The sequence below is a fragment of the Ammodytes marinus genome (assembly GCF_949987685.1).
Source record: "Ammodytes marinus genome assembly, chromosome: 11".
Classification (NCBI taxonomy): domain Eukaryota; kingdom Metazoa; phylum Chordata; class Actinopteri; order Uranoscopiformes; family Ammodytidae; genus Ammodytes; species Ammodytes marinus.
Window position 1 is genome coordinate 25,718,575 of NC_137215.1, and position 23,516 is coordinate 25,742,090.

General features: G+C 41.5%; 2 protein-coding genes across 2 annotated transcripts; one reads left to right on the forward strand and one right to left on the reverse strand.

Moving 5' to 3' along the window:
* The first annotated feature begins 2,320 nt into the window (after positions 1–2,320).
* On the forward strand, positions 2,321–11,056 carry pcgf6 (polycomb group ring finger 6). The gene is made up of 10 exons (XM_080037421.1): positions 2,321–2,771; positions 3,071–3,170; positions 4,067–4,163; positions 4,486–4,541; positions 7,124–7,183; positions 7,315–7,432; positions 8,005–8,032; positions 8,501–8,599; positions 9,583–9,669; positions 9,790–11,056. Exons 1-10 carry the CDS (start codon positions 2,703–2,705, stop codon positions 9,838–9,840), a joined length of 765 nt encoding a protein of 254 aa, XP_079893547.1. The 5' UTR covers positions 2,321–2,702; the 3' UTR covers positions 9,841–11,056.
* Positions 11,057–12,133: 1,077 nt separating this feature from the next.
* On the reverse strand, positions 12,134–17,252 carry inaa (internexin neuronal intermediate filament protein, alpha a; the record flags this gene model as incomplete). Its single annotated transcript, XM_080036414.1, has 5 exons — positions 12,134–12,323; positions 12,434–12,558; positions 13,509–14,042; positions 15,654–15,884; positions 16,965–17,252. 5 exons carry the CDS (start codon positions 17,250–17,252, stop codon positions 12,134–12,136), a joined length of 1,368 nt encoding a protein of 455 aa, XP_079892540.1.
* Positions 17,253–23,516: the final 6,264 nt, after the last annotated feature.

The window sequence follows — 23,516 nt, forward strand, 5'->3', positions numbered from 1 at the left end:
TGTGCTGGGGGAAAAAAATCTATCGTTAATACACAGCCTAGGCTCTGTGAACAGGCAAGTTGCTAGCTGACGTTGCAAGCAAAGCAGAAAGAGGTGAAGATAAAATTCTACAAGGTGCCGGATGTTAAAATGGGGAGAGGGGAAAATATGATTGCATTTGGAAACTTTGAAAGCGATTAAGTGTAATAGGTGGCCTTTGTTTTGGGTTAGGGTCAGATTATCTACAAATGTGGTTGGATAATTAGTAGGCTTGATACATTGATAAAAGACAGAGCTCAGACCACCCTGGTTTGTATAAAAGATTAAGATGTGTCAGCTGTGGAGAATACTTTGTTGAAAAAAGAGGCGAGGACTTGGATTTCCCTCCCAGCTAATATTGGGGCTTAAGCGTGCTCAAATTGAAAACACCATCAATCTTGATCTGATACAAATAGACTAAATGTGAACTCAAACATGATGAGTATGCTGTCAATAGGTTAGGTTAATCTCTGAACTATCATTTACAGTAACAGACCATGATGCAAAACTAAAGGATGATGTCACATGTTTTTGTCATATCCAAAGGGGATCTTTGGTAAAGCTGTTATTGTGATAGTATATTTTCCATTTTGTAAAAACTCATTTTTTGGTAGAAAGAGATTGTCAAACAATAAATACTTTGAAGTGGGTATACTTTCATCAAACAGGACAATACCAATAAGACTTCAGGATTAGCTTTCAATCAGACAGCTTTGCCATGTTGGTTCATATCACCTATAACCCCTGGCTGCATGTAGGCCTAGTAAAAGCCTTAGACATTACAAACGTCATGGCCATAAACACAGCAGCAACTATTGCAAGAGGATGACGAGTTCCATCAACAGAAGCACTTAAAGCCACTGTAATGCTTGAGGTGGGGTTGGGTTTCCAATACCTCATGAAAAACATGATGCAGAGATAGTTCCCTGAAGGAATGTCTGCTCTGCTTAAACATGCTGCTGGTGGGATTGCCTTATTAGCAAACGTCCAGACTCTGGTGTGCAAGTCACTGTAACCATGTAACACCCTATGGCTCTCCCTGTGATGTAACCACAGGAGCTCTAAATCATTGTATCATGTAGGCTTAGTCATGATTTTTATTTATAATAATTATTTTGACAATACGCAGTGGAAAATTAATTATTACTGTGTCTGTGACTGTCTTCACAAAGCCTTGGTGCAATGGTAGGAACATCTCTAGGATATAGCCTAGAGATTATTAACAAATAAATTGTGGTCCATGCATTGCATGCTTGCAATACATTGCAAATAAAGCACCAGAAGATCACATCCTTGACATTGTTATCAAATGTAAATGAAATTAAAATAATTTTTCATTGTTGGATAAACATACATGGTTGTCCCCAATGGAAAGATACTTGTATCTACTTTTTACAAAACTTATATTGAGTGCTTCTAAGCCGAGGACCTATTATAAAGTTCTAGGTTCTAGGCCCTCTGGTGGCGATATCCGGGTAGGACCTTGTTCAGCGTACCGCCGGAAAACACGTCAGTGTTTCTTCAAAATAATTTCATAAATGAGAGTATTTTGGAATTATTGGAAACATACTGAGGTAATATTTTTTTTATATGTATTACGCTATGGCCTACTTTAACTCATTATTTGATTAATGTAATTGTACATTATAATTTCATCAAAACCTTATTCAACCTTCATAAAGATCAGCAACGTTCTTTCATTTCAATTCAACTTTTAAATCACATTCATACTTTTCAAAATATTTAGCAGTGTTCAACACCATGTAGGCTAGCCTACATTTTATCGTTTTAGATTTTATAATGGGAACAGATGAGCCTGCATGTTCAGATAGAGTTCATTGCTATGCAGATCATGGGTGCAGAGCATAGATAGTATAATAGAGCTGTTAAAGTAACACTGAGAATTTAAGTAAAACTCCACATAGGCTAGGTTAACTTGTTCATACATCAAAACATAGGATATATTCCCAGTTGTCCACCAAATTGTGTTCTGAAATATAAATATATGTTTTTGAAACATTACTTTCGAGGATTTTATTGATAGTGCAGAGAGACAGAGATGAATGTGAAACCACGAGCTCCCCCCTGAAATATATAGGCTATATGTATATTAAGGCTTTTAGATTAAATACAAATGTGAGGATACAGTACAGGCCAAGGGAAGTATTTAGAATCAATAAAGTGTTTTATTTTGTGTTGAATAAAACGTTCTGGTGGTCAAGGCCCAATTTATTCTGAAAGATCTAGACCGGAAATCTTATTGTTGTTACCGCTCGCGCACCACGACTACGAGCGAGGGAAATGAGGTTGCTAACGTTAGTGTGAAGAAGGGAACGAAATAAAGTTAGGAAATAGGAACTCAATTAATTTCGAGAAAAAGGGCTATTTTGTAGCAACAGTTCGGACTGAGGCATTTAACCTGACCAATGTGGGAAGCACGTCCAACGAAGTTGTAACAGCAACCTGTGAGCGCGCGTGCATGTTCTAGTGCTTCATATAATAAGCGAGCTAATGTTAGCCAGCTAGCCAAGCATATCTAACTTGCCACAAGTTTACAGGGGACTTCAAATAACTTTGACGTTCAGGGCTCAATTGTACTCTAAATAGAAACCAATTCATTTGCTATTCAAAGTTCGTCACAAAACAAGAGAAGATAGGTTTGTTGTCGTCAACAGCTGTTGGAAATGTCACCAAATAGTCGAAGAAGTCATGACGGTCCAACGAACATATCGGACAGTGATTCAGAGGATGAGGTACGTTTACACCTACATTATCACCTTTAAGGTCTCTTCTACGTTACTTTATTCTTTTGTTTGCTGTTACAGGTCATTTATGATTTCCAGAGCTTAAATGAGACTGTTTCATGAACATTTAAAACTTTCAAAAGTTCCTCGCAGGAGGTTTAACTGAAGCATACGTTGACGCTGATAAGTTGCTCTACGACGTAAACAGACGTGATTTCACGTGATGTGTTGTAAACGCAGCAGAGTAGCAGTTTTCAAACTAACAATTGAGTGTGTATTTATTTATAAATTGTTTTACTTTCCCACAGCCCAAGCTCCCCCTCAATCAGTTCTATCCATACATCCGCTGTGCTCTCTGCTGCGGCTTCCTCATCGATGCCACCACCATCACAGAGTGCCTACATACATGTGAGTTACAACAGAGGTCCACGTTAGCTCCAGGTGTAACTAACCAGATGGCTCTTAGGGGATATAAAGGGCTTCAGAACGAACTGAGAGCTTACTTTAACTATATTATTTGGGTCACTGAATTCACAGTGCAAGCTTTATTTAGGTTTCTCCCTTGGAAACCTAAATAACAGGTTATCCAAGGGACATACAGTACAGTAGTGCTCTTTCACACCTGATTGTATGCTTCTAGTTCGCTGCCTTGGATTGCACCAGATGCGAGAATGATACATTGTTTAGTTTTTCAAAAAGTTTAATTTTAACACCCATCGTTTCATCTGGTCAGAATCAGTTTGTAAAGCGTACCAAATGCAGCTCCATAAGCCATTTCCTGTCACTCAATGGTCAGGTGTGTCTGGGGCACAATTGGTCAGAATGTACATGTAGGAAAACTACAGAGATAAACTACAGGAAGTGGATAATCTTCCTTATTCAATAACGCATAACGCAGCTGGATACAGGACCTCCTTTCACTGCGCTTCCTGCAGTTGGGTTGACCTTGGTTTGATCACATTCTTCATTTGGAAGGGAACTGAGACCACCTTTATCAACAAGGTCTCTTGCACTTGTTTGGTCTGCCTTTTGTTGTGACATAGCGTCTCACTGATCTAGTATCTGTATACACTGACTGATAGGGAACGACGTATAGAATACCAAATGACCAAAGATTTGTTATATGAAATGAAATGGGGTCTCCAATGGCATACTGTCTTCGATAAATATTTATTTTTAAACTGAAAAAATATGCTGCTCACCACATGTCATCTTACAAACTGATTTAAGGGAACCCTATCACTTTTTATTTATGTCTAAACATGGCTGATATATTGTGATGTGTTTTTTTCTTCTTCTCAAAGTTTGCAAAAGCTGCATCGTGAAGCACTTTTTCTACAGCAACAGGTGTCCCACATGCAGCATTGTGGTCCACCAGACGCAACCACTTTACAACATCAGGTAGGATCTGTTCATTATTGGTGTGTTTGCCGAATTAAATCATGTTGTGTACCCTTTGAATGGCATTAATCAATGGTTGTCAACCAAATTATTTTATAGTTGAGGTAATTTACTCTGAGGTAAAAACTTATCCTGGAAATTGAAATGCACTAATTTTCCTTGTATGTATTTAGTCTATTTTTAAAAGTCTGACTTTGAAACATGATTCTAACATGAAGGTGTGGAAATGTATAGCTTTTTAGGCTTGGAAAATCTGCTGTCACTAAGTAACAAAGCAAGTCAGTGTTACGCTTTTAAATGTCTTTCTTCTGTTTTCCTGCAGGCCGGACAGACAACTACAGGATATTGTTTACAAAATGGTTCCCTACCTAGAGGCTTGTGAGTACAGAATTCTACAGTCTAACGGCCCCCACACACATCCTGCGTCTACCTCTGGAGCGCGTCGCGTTACCTTACTGCTGCCTCTCTCGGACTTTTCTCGGACACACATGCAACGTCTCAGCAGCTGCTGCTTCTAAAAGCCCTATCTTTCTACATAGAGTTTTCATAGATAATTCCCATTAAAAATGAAGTTCTTTCATGTCATCTATGATGCATATGATTTATATTGAGTCTGGACAGTAATCCGTGCGCCCCATTGCCATTTTTTTTCTTTTTTTTGCCATATTTTCGCTTGTTGGAAGTTTTATTTTGAAGGGGACACACCAGGAAATGGTGAAACTACAGCGAAAGCTGCCAGTATGAAGTCAATATGACTCTCAGCAGAGTATTTCAAAAATCACTTTACTGATTTATACGGGAGAGAGAGAGGGGGGTGTGGTCGGGGAAGAAGAAGGCCGTAGACACAGATAGAGCAACGGAAAACTGTTGCGCTCATCATGATCTTTTTTATTTCTTCACTATATTGGATCTCTATATGTGTCATTTATCCAAAAATGAAATGCCAGAACTAATTGAAAATTAGGTTTTAAATCCCTCGGATTTTGATTGCACGATTAAATCGTGAAATAAAGGGATTATTCGCGTATACGACTGAGGGATGTTTTATTTTGAAATAAACACACCGGGTAAACGTGTAACTAGAGTGAATGCTGCTGGTATGACTGTCAGCAGAGTATTTCTCTATCAGTTAAAGCACAGAGACGCGAGAGAGACGCGCTGCTCTCAGAAAAAAAATAGGCGAGCCTCCTGAGGTGAAGGGGAGCGTCGCTGCAGACGTGCCTCCGACGCGCCTCAGCAGTGCGTCTGAGGTTGGACAGGGCTGTACAGTGCGACAGTTTTGATCGCATTTGCTACTGAAATTGATCACGTGCGATGATGAATACAACTCCAATCGCACTCGTGCTAGTGTTGCCACCCGTCCCGTTTTTCCCAGAATTGTTCTCTTTTTTTCACCAGCTGTGACCCGTTTTTTGGGGAAAATGCCAAAACCTCATTTGATTTCCTTCCTTCGTTCAGTAGTTAAGGCCGTCTCACACGGGCCGAGGAGTTTGTTGCGCCCGCTATTGCATCGGAGAGGCGGGCGGGCAGGGGCGGTCTTAACGATCTCGGGGCCCGTTTCAAGACCCTGTGTGGGGCCCCACACTTTTTTTTTTTTTTTTTTTTTTAATAAATAATGCTTGTGCATGCTGCCCGCGAAAATAAAAAAGATTGTGGAAACCAGTTGGTTCATAGACGGATTATGAGATAATGGGCCCAGACTCTTTGTACCGTTTTAAAGTTAAATGCATCAGAGCAGAGGAACATTTTAATCAAATCTTGAGCTGCAGAAGGAACATTATTTTTCTTAAACAGGCACTCTTTACTCTGCAACTGTGAAAACAGTACAGTAGATTGGTCTGCAGACTCATGTTATATGATGGAGGGGCCCATTGCAACATATACAGGGTGGAAAGCTACTTTTCATGAACAGTATAGAATTTACACATAGCAAGCTTATTCCTGTTTGTGTGTGGGGGGCTTAGCTGTCCCTCATGAAGCCCCTTAGACAGAGCTAATAATGCTTTTGTTTTGCACTTGCTTTTCTATTTGTCACCTGGTTGGGGCCATGATGATTTATTTCCTTATATTTAGGCTATTCCTTGTTGGACCCTGTTATTGACATGAGTGACTGAGCTCTTTGACAATGCAACATTTAAAGTTACTATCAGTATTTCTGGCTTAGGCCCCCCCCCCCCCCCCCGAGCCCTTGGGCCCCTGGGCATGGTTGCATGCAATATTATTCTCAAAGTGCACCAGATTGATGAATTTTACTTTAAAAGGTTGCATTTTTTTCTTCCGGGGCCCCCCTACAAGGTCCAGGGTCCCCACCCACCTCAGTCTCCCTATTTAGCCTATACTGTAAAAAGCACTGTAGGTGTGTATGGTTATTATAGGTCATTACACTGGTCAGTCTGAACTGGTAGCCTAATAATGGCCGAGCCCTCCGCCCCAAACATTCAAGTGTCCCTTTTTTTCCTAAATCCAAGGTGGCAACCCTAACTAGTGCGACAGCCTGCCAAATTGCAATTGGCAGGTTAGATTATTTTGTCTAAATTGCAATCAGTGCACCCCTATTAATTTTTCTACAATTATTACTGCACACACTAGGAAATAATATTAATTGAGAATCTCAAATGAGACCAAGATGACATGCTCAAAGGTAATTAGAGTGAAATGCAAGGGTTAAGGTTATGCAAGTTTTCGATCATACTTTGTGTGCTACCAAATTTATTTTTGTGCTACTGATTTTTTTTGCTTGCTAGCACCAGTGCTACCACTTTAAAAAATAAGCGTACAGCCCTGTTGGATGTGTGCTCGCTCTACGTTGATTTCACAGTCTGTGACAAAAAGTCAGACGCAGACGCAAGGTAGACGCGCAGTAGAGGTAGGATGTGTGTGGGGGCCGTAATGATTTGAATTTAACTCATGTACTTTCCTGTCAAAACACTAATATGAACTGTGTTTATGTACCAACGCAGCGGAAAGAAAACAAATATGCAGCTTCTACAAAGCGAGAGGGCTGGAGGTGCCAAGACCAGGTAAAATAGTTCAGCCTTGAAAGTTTAAGCAAACAGCCCTGGGTTAACAGCAGTTGAATGCGCGTGAATGAAAGCTTAAGAGTGTGTCCCTTTAGTAATTGCCCTGTGTTTTTTTCTTTCCTGCTTTGCAGTGGTGGTCTCTCCTCCCAGTGTTGTTGTTATAAAGAGGCAGAAGAAGGATAACGTTCCCCAGTCCGTCTTCACCATTCCTCCTGAGCTGGACGTGTCTCTGATGTTGGAGTTTGTTGGGTAAAGAATAAAGATCTCACTGCATTAGTTACAGCCTCACTATATTTGCTTTAAAAAAAAAGAACAGGACCTCTTAGACATTCTATATATTTAGATTTGATTTAAAGTGTGGTCAGCCTGTATCCAGTAAACCATGCCAATGAGTCATCGTTACCTGGAGCCTACAACTCTGTGCCCGAAATGGAATGCAGCCATTAGTAATGTTTTTAACCTCATCTGTTCATTTTCTGCAATTAAATACACACTCTAAAGTTCCATGTTAAGCCTGTACCATTGCACCTGAATGTCCATTGCCTTTATTGTTTCTAGGCGGGAATCAAATAAAAGGGCTCACAAAGCCTCCATCAAAGTCAGGGGGCTTTTGGCCTGTAAACATGATACAGTATGTCTGACTGACCTTAGTCACATACATATGACTTACTTTATTGGGAACCCAGTTTGTAGGGTAAGGAGTGGAGTGAATGCCATATGCAGTTGCATGGTAATGCCACCTGATGGTCCCATTGTCTTACATTTTGCTTTCTTGGCACCAATGAGTTTTACTCACTGTATTTTGACTGTTTTGTTTTCAGGGCGGAAGAGGGCATCAACAACTATAAGGTAATGACTTAAACTTTTATAACAGTTCTTATTAGAATATGTTAGTGCAGTTTAATAGGACAAGATGAATGATAACTTCCAAAAACATAACCAAAATCCAAAAAGGACTTCACTGATCAAGTTACTACAAAGCCTTAGTAGTAAATAGTTATGCATTACTTAATTGACCAGGGACTATGCAGTTCAGTACTGAAGAGCTAAAGCGTCAGTAGAGCTACTGTGAGTTGCATGTTATTTGTTCCAGTGTTAATATCAAAACATGTATAAATTCAGTCTTAAGTCAGTTTTTTAAACCCAAGTGCATGTTTGCACCTAATACAAATACTGTCCACACAAATACGTTTGATGACAGAACCGACATCATTTATTCTTTCCAGTTTCAAAAATGTAAACCGGCATAGGTCTTTTGAGTTGTGTATTATTGTGTAATATTAATTGGACATTATATTCCACCCTGTCCCTGTTTAGCCGTTGGAGAGGCGGTACGTGCGTGTGTCTGGCGAGGCCACCGTTCGCCACGTGGAGCTTTTCATCAGGAGGAAGATGGAGCTGAGCCCGAGCTGTCAGGTGAGTCAGCCAGGATTACACGTAATGAGTTCACACTGTGACATGACCACGGTCTTGACCCTGATTGGTGCTTTAGACAGACTTGGAAAGAGGACAGGACAGGAAAAGATGTGGGCTTTACAGTATAGCGGAGGCGTGCACCAGTGACACTGCTGTATGTGAGTGTGCAGGAACCCCTTTACGTATAGGAAACGGGTGTTCAGTGTAAGAAAACATGGTGACTATCTTGCTGAAATAAATTGGCACCCTGTCAGCAACGTTACTGTGTTTAAAGAATTGGAGTAGAAATCTAGTTGCCCAGTGGTAGTATTACATCATTGGAACATACACAGTGATGCAGGTCAAATCAGCATCTAGGCGCTATCTGTAAGGGTCCACATGTGTTATGTGATCCTCTCCATGATCTATCTACTAATTGAAAGCAGTTGGACGTGGCTCTGAATTTAAAAAATATATGAGGAATTCACATGTGTACACTGGGGAGATGAAACAACTGCTTAATACAAGCACAGACAAACATATAAGAGTGGACTGCTCTGGTCAAAACTCTGCAGGCAGCCCACATCTAAAGCAACACAGACACTCCTATGGGACAACCTTAATTAGATTATAACAAATAATATTATAATGATACCACCAGTAGGTCTCAGGAATGCTCAGGATTGCAAATAGTGTGTGATTTTATCAGTTGTTGGTTTATTCTCTATTTAGTAAGAGGTGGATGAAGATTAGCAGCTTATGGTGATTTCCCGGCCTCAGCGCAGCACTGTCCTGGCCTGTCTAGACACACCTGGAGAAACTAAGCAGGGGTCAATGTCCTTATGTAGCAACAGGTCACAACAGTTAAATAACTCCTCCTACCTCTAAGTAGGGCTGGGTGATATGGGCTCCAATCAATATCTCATTTTATGTCTATTTTAATGTGAAGCTTGTAATGCATGGGATTGTATGGCAAGTCTACATTAGTCTTGTGTGTCTTGCAGGTGGATGTGGTGTGTGGAGATCACCTCCTGGATCACTACCAGTCTCTGAATGAAGTGCAGAGCTCTGTGGGAGAAGAGGCTCTTCAGGTAAGCACCAATACACATAGCAGAATCAACACACAACTTTTATTAATAAGGCTCATTCTGCGAAAGGCCACGATGATATTTGAGTGATTGATTTTTGCTCTTGTTTCCACCTTGCTCCAGGACGGTCTGTTGGTGCTCCACTTTGGCTTGGTCCTGCCTGCCCAGTCCTGAGCACCACAGCTGGATGCTATTAACTTCCTCGGGGACCAACTGACCTTTTTGGACTTTTGTTTTCTCTTCATCAGACTCACTTCATAATGTGGAGTAACGTTTCTACAGAGGCCTTAATAACTATTCCAGCACTCCTTTGGATGTGTTGTTAGGATGATCACTATTTGCTTACAGAATGTTTGATTTTAAACGTCAAACGTAAATGTAACAACAGCGTAGCAGGTGGCTGGGGATGGGGAAAGTCCCAAGAAGTTTAAGCCTGGATTTCTTTCTTGAGCACTCGGGACATGAAATGAATGCAAGACTTGAACTCTCATCTGTACACTGTAGCATCAAATGTTCAACTCCCCAATGTCTTTATCTTGTATTCCCGACAGCCCGTGTGTATGCTGTTAACTTGCTAGACTCAGGTGACACACATTTGATTTGCTTAAATGTGCCAGCATTTTAAAATTAATTTAACCTAATGGACGAATTGATCAGAAATATCAATAATACCCATCCCTACTGTCATGTTACCTCTCCATGCTTTGTTCTGTGTGCTGACACCCCAGAATGTGACTGCTGCTTTAGCTTAAAGTGGACTGAACTACTGTTTTTTTTTGTTTTGTTTGTGTTTTCTTGAAAGATTATTTTTTTGGCCTTTTATTAGACAGTTTGGAGAGACAGAGGAGAAAGGGGCAGAGAAGGGAATTACATGCAGAGAACGACCGCGGGCTGGATTCTGTTAGTGAGTCGTGGAAATCCACAAATATCAACATCTGTGTGTGTGTGTGTGTGTGTGTGTGTTGTTTGAGAAGCTTTATCGTTTAATTTTCCTATCTTTTTGGGGAAACCAGGTCTGTGTATTTTTATGTTTTTTTCTATTTATGATTCCAAGGGCTAAGTGTGATTTCAAAGAGCTTGATGGGGATTTAAAGGGCTTGATAATAAGACTACCACTGCCAAAGGTTTGTGTGCATGTTCACATAGAGCTTAGATCAACACTCCATGTTGAATTACAGCTCGCCTCTTGTGGATTAACATACTTCATTTATCAGCTGTTAACTTTTGTAAAGACTGCCTTGTCTGATTACAATTGATGTCATTTGACTTGATAACATTTCCTTTCAGTACAACTCACCACAGCACAAAATCATTTATTTAAAGGGAGTTTGAGTAAAGGATTCTTTGATAGCTTTTGTTTAAAAAATGCCTTTCCTTCTTACTTGTGTCAGAATTAATAATAAAAGACTCTGTACAACTGGACCCTAAATGTGTCCTTATTCATCTATTTTTTTTCTGTTTTGTATTCAGGCTTCAAGATCTTTAATGCCAGCACCCATAGACGTACATGAACCTTACATAATACCTCAACTGGGACTTCATTTTCCTCAGGGGGGACAAAATGATACCACTATCTGTGTACAACCACCGCCAGGGTTGCATGTTATCCTGAGCAGTTTTTTTTTTCAATGTCATTCTGTGCAGTACCAAAAGTCAACCAGTCAATGTAAACGGTTGGAGATTCAACAGAACGTGGGATTCTTACCCGACCGCAGCTTGAGAACTAACTTGCATTTAACTAACTAGGGGCGACATGAAAATAGGATCCTTAAGTACTTGTGAATACCCTGGTTACGGGATATGTTGCATACGAAAGCATAGAAAACAATGTGTCAGTCATGTCCTTTTATTTTGTTTTGTGTTACTGAACAAAAGAACAGTGCGTAGCTGCTGCTTAATTATTGTGTCCATCAACACACCATGATGGCTATTATTCCTTTTCCAACACGAACCAAAGTATCTGACTTATGTTAATAGCAAGGGGCACAACATCTACACTTTGCTATGTTGTTAAACAGAACACAATGATAGCATGTGCCTAAAGTGCTTTAAAACTGCAATCTCCTGCTTCCTCCATGGAACATTCAGTACTTGGGTCACATATTCACTTTGGTACACAACTTGACATACATCCACCTTAAAGAATTTTTTTGGCATTTTTATGCTTTATTGACAGTGCAGAGAGACAGAGGTGAAATGGGGCAGAGAGGGGAGTGACATGCAGAGAACGACCGCGGGTGGGAATCGAACCCCGGTCTGCTGCTGAGCCCGGCCCGGGAGGGGGACGCCTTACCAACTGAGCTAAAAAATCTTGAATCAAAATATTGATTACCAGCAAAAAGAAAGTTACATTATATTGTACTTTGCCCTATACAATAATACAATACAGTATTTGACTATGAGCTCACCACACATAAACGGTATATTTATTTTCCCCTCTCTCCATATTAACCCCGTCTGTCTTCCTTCAGTTGGAGTTGATGTCGGCCTCATCTTTATCCTCATTGCTCTCCTGTAAGCTCTCCTTGGTGGCCACCTCTTTGTCCCTGGTGCTACCTCTGGCGTATCCGGCGGAGGCTCGGCGCTGGTAGCTGTAGCTGGCCACACCAAACGACATACCGGAGTTAAAGTGAGTCTCCTCCCCCTCCAGGAGTTTCCTTGTTGGACCAAAGTAAAAAAAAAAAAAAAGAGTCAAGAATGGACCAACAGGCTTATAAAAACAACCACGCAAACGCTTAAAAAGAGCTTTTTAAATGCTAGCTGGCACCTGTAGGCAGCAATCTCTATGTCCAGGGCCATCTTGACATTGAGCAGGTCCTGGTAGTCTCTCAGGTGCTGGGCCATCTCACCCTTCATGTTCCTCAGCTCAGTATCCAGGTGACCAATAGTGTCCTGTTTGTTTGCATTGGGAAGAAAGCAGTTAACACAAGCGATTATCACTGGTAAATCTGATGCAGTTTTCTGAGCAAATTCACCTACTTGGCATGTATAAGCTCGAAGCACAACCGTATGGGCTTTTTCTATGGTATGACTGTTGACCATGGGATTTTGTTTTATCCCTCTCAGTGGAATACAATAACCTTCGGGGGCTAAGCTTTTACCTTCTTTGTAAAGCTAGTGAAAGCACTGGTCATCCTGTACCCGATTTAGCAGGCCCGTAGGTTAATCTGATAGTCAGGCAAGGTCAAGTCACTAAGAAGTGCCGTGGCTAGTCGCACAGTCATGTTAAAGTGACCAACACACGCTAAAGGTCATGTTTGATTTTGGACCTTGAACCACAATGAGATAATCCAACTTTCAGCAAAGAGAGAGTCAGGTTATTATAACAGGCAGGATTCATTTATCTTTTTCACTCGATTTTAAAAGTATATGTGTGCTTGTGCATGGAGGATTTTTAGCAATAATAATAAGGAAGTTTCTACACATTTGTAATGGTGATTTCAGTATTTTAAGACCCAGAATGATATTCCTGGTAGTGAAGAAGGATTTAAAACAGCAACAGCTATTTTAAAGTCCCATCATTAACTAATAATGAAGAAGCTTCCTGGAAATAACTATGCAATCTGGAAACAATTTAAGGAAAGAGGAGAAACGTCCAGAGAAAGTTATCCTGGTAAGAGTTATATAGTCGTATTGTGTTCATAAGAGGTGGTTGATTTTAGGAGGAATTTCTTACAGGAAATATAAACAAGCGTTGAGGATTTCTAAATGCATGGCTCTATCTCTGCTAGATACCACCTCTAGCAGATCTCTGACCCTCTGAGGGATTTAGGTATATTGTAAAGCTGAGAGCAAAGAGAATCCTCCCCATTCCTTTTCTAAAGACCTCTATGATGGCTTGCCTGCATGGCTGAGGCGTCTGCGTTGTGCGTGTCCTCCATCTCTATGATCTGCCTCTCCAGGGACTCGTTGGCGCCCCTCAGCGTCTCGATCTCGATGGTCTTGGACTGCAGCTGCCTCCTGAACTCGCTGATCTCCTCCCTGGTGGCCCGCATGGCCTCGTTGCTGCGCGTGGCCTGCTCGCTCAGCGTGGCGAACTTGCTCTTGTACCACTCGTCGGCCGACTGCAGGTTCTTGGTGGCGATGGTCTCGTACTGGTGGCGGATGTCCTTGAGGGCGGAGGTGAGGTCGGGCTTGGAGGAGGTGAGCTCCAGCTCCACAGAGATGTGCTGGGCCTCCATCAGGCTGCTCAGCTCCGTCATCTCCTCCTCGTGAACCTTCCTCAGGAAGGAGATCTCGTCCATCAGGGAGTCCAGCCGGCGCTCCAGGTCCAGACGCACGGCCGCCGCGTCGTCCACGTCCTTCCTGAAGGACCTCAGGGTCAGCTCAGCCTCCTCCCGGGCTCTGGACTCCTCGTCACACTTCACTATCAGCCTCTGTCAAAGGGAACAGGAGGAGGGGAGAGTTAGGAGATGGTCAGGTGCAAGTAGGGAGAGGTTTGTTTTAGCAAAATGGATGAAGATATGAGAGATGAGCTGAAGGTTGATGCGATCAGATTGAATAATGAATTTTCCCTTTCCAGTGCAATTTGGTGCATGTACTGTACATAATCCGTCTCAACTAGGGTCAAATTAACGTGTTAATTTTGATTAATTAATCACAGAAAAATTAACACGATTAAAAAAATTAACGCAGATTAATCGCACTTCTATAGTGCCCTTTGACCCGGTGCAAAAGAGGTGAGACGAGAGCGCAGCTTGTGGACGCGGCCCGCAAGGGATTAAACAGTAAAGAAAGAAGCAGGGCAAAGGGGCCGAGGTCTCTATGGATGTGTTATGGGCTGTTTCGGGCAAATAAGCATGAAGGTAAGAAGACAGCTTATTTTATTCTCTGCAGTGTCTGTGAATTATTCATTTAGTGGGCGCCAACAATGTAGGTTCAAAACTCAAGTATCTCTCAATCTTCCTCCGTGTCTCACTTTCGTTTGCTAGCTGCGTGTGTGTGTGTGTGTCTCAATATTTTTGGCTTTGAGTAGTACGATGGCGAATGCTGTGGCAGTGCAGCGCTGTCTGTTTTGGAGATAGACAGTCTTCATTTAGCCTGCTGTTTTTCTTGTGGTTTTAACTCGAAAATTCGCCCCGAGTTCCTAATTTTATTTCATGTAGCCTAGAAACCTGGCTAAGGAGAGGAGACAGAGCTACGAGAGAGAGGGAGAGAGAGAGAGAGAGAGAGAGAGAGAGAGAGAGAGAGAGCGAAACAAACTGTAGGATAGTCTACAACTGTTTATAAACAGGCAAAAAAGTGTCATATAAGTATGCGATTAATTTAGATTAATTAATCACAGAGCCTGTAATTAATTAGATACATTTTTTGAATCGCTTGACAGCCCTAGTCTCCACTGATCACAGTAATAGTGCAGCAAATTCACACTTTGTTGAAGGAGCTTTATTTAACTTATCAGAGTTAACAGCACATACACAGCTCTGTAATCAGCCACTCCGTTTATGTTGTCTTCTAACTCGTGCATGGCTATTGGACCGCCAATGTACTACACGTGTGTGGAGTGAAGCCATGATGTCATGGTTTCAACAGGGACCGGCTTTGCTAGATTACATGGCAGTGACGCTGGCATTGCATTGCTCATTGAAAAGAGTTCACTCTGGAACCTGGTTTAAAAAGTTTACATTTTCAGTCCCCCCAAAAGACGCTGTTGACCTGTATACGATAGGCCAAAACGTAGAAAATACTTCTGCGTTTTATGTTGAAAACGTTGGCGTGTAAACAGCCCCTAAGAATAACAAATGTTTTATTTTTTTGTTGTCATTTTCAAGCTTGATTAGATAGTACAGAGTTGAAATGAGGAGACGGAGAGAGAGAGAGAGAGAGAGAGAGAGAGAGAGAGAGTGAGAGAGAGAGTGGCGATGGCACGCAGTAAAGGTTCACGGGTTGGATTCAAAACCTGTCATCACTGCAACGAGGCCTGAGTTAATATGGTACGCGCTCTATCCACTACACCACCAGAGCTCCCCAATGTTTTCTCTTCTTACCTGCAGCTCCTCCTCCATGTTGTCCCTCTCTATCATGATGCGGCTCTTGTCTCGGCCCAGCTCCTCGGCCTGGGTCCTCAGGTCTCTCATCTCCTGCTCGTACAGGTGAGCGATACGGGACGGCTCACTCTGCCTCTGACGCAGTGTCACCAGCTCAGACTCCAGCACTTTGTTCTGCTGCTCCAGGTGACGCACTTTATCGATGAACATGGCGAAGCGGTCATTCAAACCCTGTGAAGGCACAAGGGACAAAGGCTTGTTTAATCGTCACACAGATAAGAGCCCTCCAGAATCATCAGACAGGTATTCTTAAACTTGCTACAGAAGCTTGCACCATCTGCTATCAGCAACCATACAAAACATCAAAATGCACCTGTTTGATTAAGTTATATTTCCGGGTACATTGTGTATCAATTCATGACTTACAATGAGTTAAAGCTACAGTAGATACACTTAAAGATTCACTTTTTGATTGTAGCTGCAGTGTATGTGTGTGTGTGTGTGTGTGTGTGTAGGGGAGGGTGGGGGGTCTCTAAACACAACATGCCATACATCCACCTTCAGAGGTTGACATGGCTAACACATGTGTGTTTCCCAGTCTGTTTGGCCACATGACCTGACCAAAGCAAATCTAATATTCCTCTCCTCTTGTGATCTGGTTTGGGCTGCCTAATGCTCCAGAATCTTCACCGGTGGGGTTTGTCCAATAGTTTTCACTGAAAACAGCTAAGGGGGAAATGCTTAGCTAGGTGATAATTACCTGTGGGTTCATCACTACAAGAGACCCTCACATTACACCTATAAAAATGACTTCAAATGTTTATAAGTGGCAGCTTTAAAATATGATGGGTGTAGCTTTAAAATAGGGCTGTACTGAAGAAAAGCATCCCATGATCCCACCTCACTGAGACACTGAAGAGTTCTCTGACTGTTTGGCTGACATGGTTGTGATGGTAATGGACAGTCTTCCAATGCAGTAAAATACAAACAGCAGACAGAGAGTGCTCACAAGAGAAGGCTATAGCTTCTCCAACATTAGATCTCCAAAACAGCCCAAATCAGCCATTATTCATTATTAACCTCCTTTGCAGGTCAGTTTGCAGCTGATAGAAGTGTGATGTGAACATTTAAATCCTCCAGGTTATGTACTACACTGTGAAGGGACTTGACTAAATGTCTAAATCTATACACTGTCCATTATGAAATCTGTCATGACAATAGACCATAATCATTTGAAATAATTAAATATAAATCTTTTTTGAGTAGGAATCAAGATGAAAAAATGTGTATTTATTTTAACCCGTCGCATACCTGCAGCTGCTCCTTTTCGTTAGTTCTGTTGACTTTGAATTCATTGTTGACCGCGGAGGTCTGGGTCAGGTCAAAGGAGTCGTTGGGCCCCGGAGAGAAAGAGGTGGAGGAGCGGCCCACCCGTCTGTACATGCCCAGGGAGGACGCGCCGTTTCGGGACGCGGTCATGGACCTGAGTCCCGCGGAGCTCCGAGGAGAGGAGCTGCTCATGCGGGAGGCCGAAAACCTGGGAGAATCCCCGAAAAGTTTCCGGTAGGATGACGAGCTGTACCGGTCTCCGTGGTTCATCTTCCTTGGTGTCACAGATCAAACTGAGGGACTTAAGGAGCTTTGTAGGAGCTTATAGACTACAGGTGGAGCGAACCATTTTACGCACGGCGGTACATGACTCTGCAACATTTGTGCCGTGGATTGAGGATGTCGTATAAGCTGTTGCTATTTTGAGTCAACGAAACATGCACTATACACCTGTACGTACACTCATATCGACCTCCCCCCTTTTCCATACGTGCCATGAGTTCATTTCGCGTGCGTAAAATAATGGAACCGTCCACGGAGGCGCATCACTCTCCCTTTACATGCCAGCAGGTAGACAGATTAAAGGACAGACGTTTTTTGTTCCATTTTATTTCAAACGGTTGTAATAAGTTGTAGTAGGCGTTACTTGACATAAGTCCAACCTTTGCAAATTGTTTGTAAGTTTATCAGCACACAGAGGTCTATTGTAGGCTACCGTCTGAATTCCTGTGCATTAATGGTTTAGGTTTCGATAACAATGTTCAGTTTCGAAACCTTTGTTATTTTTTATCTGAAATAATCATAAGAAATAATTGAAAGACTTGACGGTTAAAAGCAGATTTTCATCTGAACAATGGAAAAATGTTACCTTTAAAACCCTGAAATTTAAATCAATTTCAAATTTTAATTTATTAAAATTAATCTTTGTGTGACATGTCATTAGATATTTTAAATGAACAAATGTGTTTGTGGAAATTACTATTTCTTTGAACGCTGGGCTAAAATGGCATCACTTTTATAGTATTTAAATAATGCCAGCACAGCCACTATCAGGGAATAGCCACGCAAGATAGAAAACTGAAGAGAGACAAGATCTCTATGTAAACGTTACCTAATAGAAATGGGGCAAAGTGGACATCCTGCCCAGGTCTGACCTTGTACAGATACATTTCATCAGTCTTTACCTGTGTCAGTTATGGCGCCTATCTGGAGAAGCGTTACTCCGTCAGCATGTCATAGCAGTTCTCCACCAGCTGAGGGCACCGCAGGACAAAACATGCCAGGGAGAGAATCAGAAACGGGCTGCGTCCCAAATCGCATACTCTTTCTATTGTCTAGTAGTCTATATACTTCATAGATCTGACCATGACAACAATCTGGTTAGAATGCAGACATACAATTGGGACACATTTTTACTTATTTATTTTATAACATTGCGCCTTGATCTTGCCTCTTGCTTTTATATCCAATCATACAACGTATAGGCTACTGCCACATGCTTAAAGGCGGAATAAGAGATTCTTGAGAACACTTTTTGTCAAAAACACTTTTTGTCAAAATCAGTGAATACATCTCCTCATGATTAATAGCCTACCAGAGTACCTTTTAGCACACTCACAGTACAGACAGGTAGCAGATTGTGAGGAGATACTCACTGATTTTGACCTAAAGTGATTTTCACTAGCCTATAAGAATCTCTGAATGGCTGACTCCACCTTTAAGGGTGAATTTGTTAAAGGTGCTGTAAGCGGAATGGTTCTTTTAGCTAACTTCCTGTCAGTTACTGCAGTTAGCAGTCCCCTCGCTCGTCCCTACGTCACCACATTAATGCACTGCGGTCTTCAAACAGCGAGTTATCTAGCATCATCTCAGATCCATAAGTGTGATAAAACACGATAAAAAACATCAAAACAGACATTGGGAAGGATTTTTACCTGCTCCGCCATTGTAGGCGCATAAACATTCACCCATCTGTCGCTCTGGCGTACACCGGCAGTGAGACCATGAGTGAGACGGGTGCCGGTTTGTAGCGTTCTCTCTTGTGATTGGATATTAATTTCGGGATCCCCCGAAAAGTGTATTTGCCGATTACATGCAGAGCAGCTGACTGAGAGATTGGCTTTATGAAATGTGTACATTATGTAAGTGATCACTGTATGAATAAAGAGCGATTTACCACTTATATTAACATAAATAAATCGCTTACTTCACCTTAAATGCACGCTTGATCTACCCCTGTCAATCCTCTGCTGGTATGTCCATCCATTCAGCATTCATTGCATCTAAAAGTGTCATCTGATCATGTGGCTGGTGGTCATTCACTTGACACCTCCACAGGGAAAAATATTTCCTCTAGGGGGGCATAATAATTTGGTGTCTCCCATTCACTAATTACTCTCAAATTTGTATTACAAGTCCTAGGATATTATTGTTTTTTCCTTGTTTACACTTTACCATAAGGTACACAAAATTGTAGTAAGTACTAGAAATGACTATAGGCCAATACAGTAGCTTCTACAAAGTTATTCAGTAACTACGATATAGACTAGTAGTTACTACATTACTATGCCGCAGTTAATACAATTGTGTGTACCTTATTGTAACGTGTTACCTTTTCCTTTAAGTATGCAATCCCATTCATCTGTCATATTTAAATATTTGCTCATGTGCCAGAAATGAATCTGTAATATCTAAACCCGTCCACCATGCTTAGGCTATTTTGTTCAACAGACAAATGATTTCAGTGCATTAGCCAGGTGGTGGAGTGGAGCCCCCTAAAGCGCACACACAGAGGGGCTGTGGAGTGCATGGTAGAGAGGCTGCATGTCTCTTCTCCCCACGAGCGCTATTGGCCGCCACCGCAGTGTGGGCGGGACACGAGCCTCTGACTCAGCTGTGACTCACCGCACGACATGTCTGTCACACACACACACACACACACACACACACACACACACACACACACACACACACACACACACACACACACACACACACACACACACACACACACACACACACACACACACACACACACACACACACACACACACACTGCCTGCTGCTGCCTTCACAGACCGTGGGAATGAATGCATGTTCCCGACTTGTGTTAAATAAACATGCCTGAGGATAGGGAAATAAGCAAATAAGTCACAGTATAACTAAAATAGTATGGACTCGACGTCATGTGAAATGAGGCTCACCCCTCAATGATCTCTCGAGTATAACTAAAGGTAGAATGAATGAATAACCAAAGTCTTCCAGATATGTTGGTGGTGAGTTTGATGCACAAAGCAGTTCATGTTCTCACACACACACACACACACACACACACACACACACACACACACACACACACACACACACACACACACACACACACACACACACACACACACACACACACACACACACACATTTTTAGTACTTTATTTGCGCCCACAATTAATAATAATATACATAAGGACACAAATGTCATAGATGCAAAGTTTTCTCCGACACAACTCTGAAACGTGGCCAATGCCAGTCAAACAGCTGATATTATGGGTACACACAACACCTTCTCCTCCAAATATGGCGACTGCCAATGATGGAGGACACTGAGCAGTATTTGGCAAGCTGTTTTGCGCTTGTTTTTGTAAGGCCGACAATCCTAAGACCACTAGTGACAAGCCTATGCACATGGCCTAGACTGCCAAAAATGAACACAAGTAAATGACAGTTGTAGCCCATGGAGTTAATTGTCTGTACTAGAGGGTACACACACACACACACACACACACACACACACACACACACACACACACACACACACACACTCTCTCTCTCTCTCACACACACACACACACACACACACACACACACACACACACACACCAATGTAGCCTACATAACCTTTAGTTTTTCATAGGTTTTGAATTCTGTGTCAAAATATTAATTCAATTTTCGCTCATCAGGTAGTTAAAGTGCTCAACCCTGCCCTTTAAGTTAGGCTTAGCCTATATTTCAATGTGTTAAAGCTGACATTAGCTTTATATAATTATTATAAGCTAAATCCCCCCAAAACTAAGGCAAACTGTTATTTATAATCATATTTAACACGAAAAACCTGAAGCGAGAGGATGAAGTTCTATGTTGTCCACCTACGTGCAGAGTAGGTAGTTCGTATTTACTACCCGCCCCTCGATACTTAAACGCAGCACCAGACTGTCTCTTCTTACATGACTTCGCATTGGCTGAGATTGAGACGTGGGACAGAGCCTGTACCTGCTCCATCAGTTCTTAGGTCAAATATAGACATGAGATATCTCAACAGTGGAGGAGTGAGCTTTCTGTCTTAAAAAATAAATAGAAAAAAAAGTCTGCAAAGCCATTTCTTTTCAACCCATTTTCTACTTTAGCTCCGTGCTGGACGGATCTGCCATAGAGGGTGAGTGTCTCAAAACTACATCTTCAACTCTTGGATGGTGTGGTTGTAAGATGTGTTGACTTGTGTTACCTCTCCATGTGTTCGCACCATTGTATCGCGCGTGTGTAGGCTACAGCTAAACTGCGCTGGAAAACTGGTTATTTATTATGAAAAGGGTTCCACGGGAATATAATCATGCTGTCTTAAATATCACACAAATACACACACACACACACACACACACACACACACACACACACACACACACACACACACACACACACACACACACACACACACACACACACACACGTTCACTGACAGACATATCGTGTTATCCGGTGCGTGGATGCTGCCTGTAGTGTCATCAATGTCAAACTGTAGGAGTTAATTGCAGGATTGTGAGGTTGTTCTTGTAATGAGAGGTTTAGTAGTCTAGACTAGTAGGCTACTAGAAGTAGGCTAGTACACACCTGTTGTAATGCTGCTTCTAGGGTTTACTACTTTGATCATCATTTATAGTTAAATCTCATTGGTTTCACTTCAGCAATCATCTATTGCCCCATAAAAAAATCCCTTTACATTGACGACAGTACAATACTTCACTTAAATACAATTGTAATGTACTTGTACCACCTGAGACTTTCCATTTTATGCTATTAAATGTCTCTACACTACCTTTAAGAGGAAAGTACTAACATGCCTACTAGCTACTTTTTTCTAAATATTTTTTTTTGAACTTTTTAGATTTTTATGAATAAACTAGCGATTATAAACCTATTTCACCAAAATCAATTATTGGAGAAAAAAATACAAATTTGTGTTGAGGAGGCAGCTTTGTTTTTCATCTTTGTTTCCCCCTTTAGAATATGAAACCAACCAACTGTATGAAAACTAGACAACCTGCTCTCAGATACAACAATACAATGCTACATGTGATTGTGCATTAATGTCATATATAATAATTCCAGTCACATGGGAAAAGATGTCTGCATAACAAGTGCATTACATTAAGTTCAGCAGACACTTTTTATCCAAAGCAACTTACAAATGGAGTACTTTTACGTTTGATTAAGCTCCTACTACTTCTGTTAATTTACTTATAAGGTAGCATTTTGAATGGTTGTACTTGTGTTCTACTTTGTACAATGTGTTAAAGGTGCAATATGGAACTTTGGGTGTCAGAGAAGTGAAACTATTCTCAGGTATATTCTCATAACTGAATAAACAAACTTTCCTCACAGGAAAATTGGATCCCTGGAACACTGTTTAAAGTTAAAAAGCTTCCTGCAAAGTTACTGTTTCACTGTTGTTGTTAACAGCAGCAGGGCCCAGTTTTCTTTACAACCATATTCTAGTCTTATGTTTGGTTCCAGGTGGCTCAAAATAATTTTGTTTTGATGATAAAATTATTCAATACTAAGAATTACATGTAGAGAAAATATGTTTTATGTTTTTGCACCGCAGGCTGTGCAAATGTAAACAAATCCCCCTCATCTGAAACTACATAGTGTACCTTTAATTATGTGGCATTATATGGATATTTTCCTATAGCCATCCATCGGAAACCTGTGTTAACCGAATTCTACTTTCTGCATGGGTTCAATGCATCAGTCAGTCCGTGGCCACGCGCTGCTGCTGCTGCTATACTTTGTCAACCAGATTACACAGGGACAACCCTGGTTTCTAATATAGCAGCTAATCCAGATTAAGGTGCTGTGTGTCTGGTCAGTGTTTCCAGTCTGGGGCCTCAGATGCTGTGAGACAGACAGAACGAGCAGTCAGTCAGTCAGTCAGTCAGTCAGTCAGTCAGTCAGTCAGTCAGTCTGTCAGTCTCGGTCTGGTGGTGATGCATTCAAGGACCCACAAACTACGGTCAGGTCCCATGCAGTACAGCTAAAATCTTTTGTGCTAAATAGAGTTGTTTGAACACATCATGAGCAGATTAAAACCGAGACTGATGCTGGTCCACAATTGACAAACTAGTCAGGAGCCATAGCTCACCTCCTACTAAATTTGAGATATACAGTATGTGTTTCATAAATGCAGGTCTGGTGGATTTTTTAAACAAAATGATTTTCCAGATAGAAGTCTTGTGTTTGTATTTTTATTGAATCGGGACCTTT

Excerpts from the sequence above, each read along its gene's own strand:
- pcgf6 (XM_080037421.1), top strand. The coding sequence starts at position 2,703 with ATGTCACCAAATAGTCGAAGAAGTCATGACGGTCCAACGAACATATCG. Across the intron at positions 3,171-4,066 it reads CACAGAGTGCCTACATACAT|TTTGCAAAAGCTGCATCGTG; the intron begins GTGAGTTACAAC and ends TTCTTCTCAAAG. Across the intron at positions 4,164-4,485 it reads CAACCACTTTACAACATCAG|GCCGGACAGACAACTACAGG; the intron begins GTAGGATCTGTT and ends GTTTTCCTGCAG.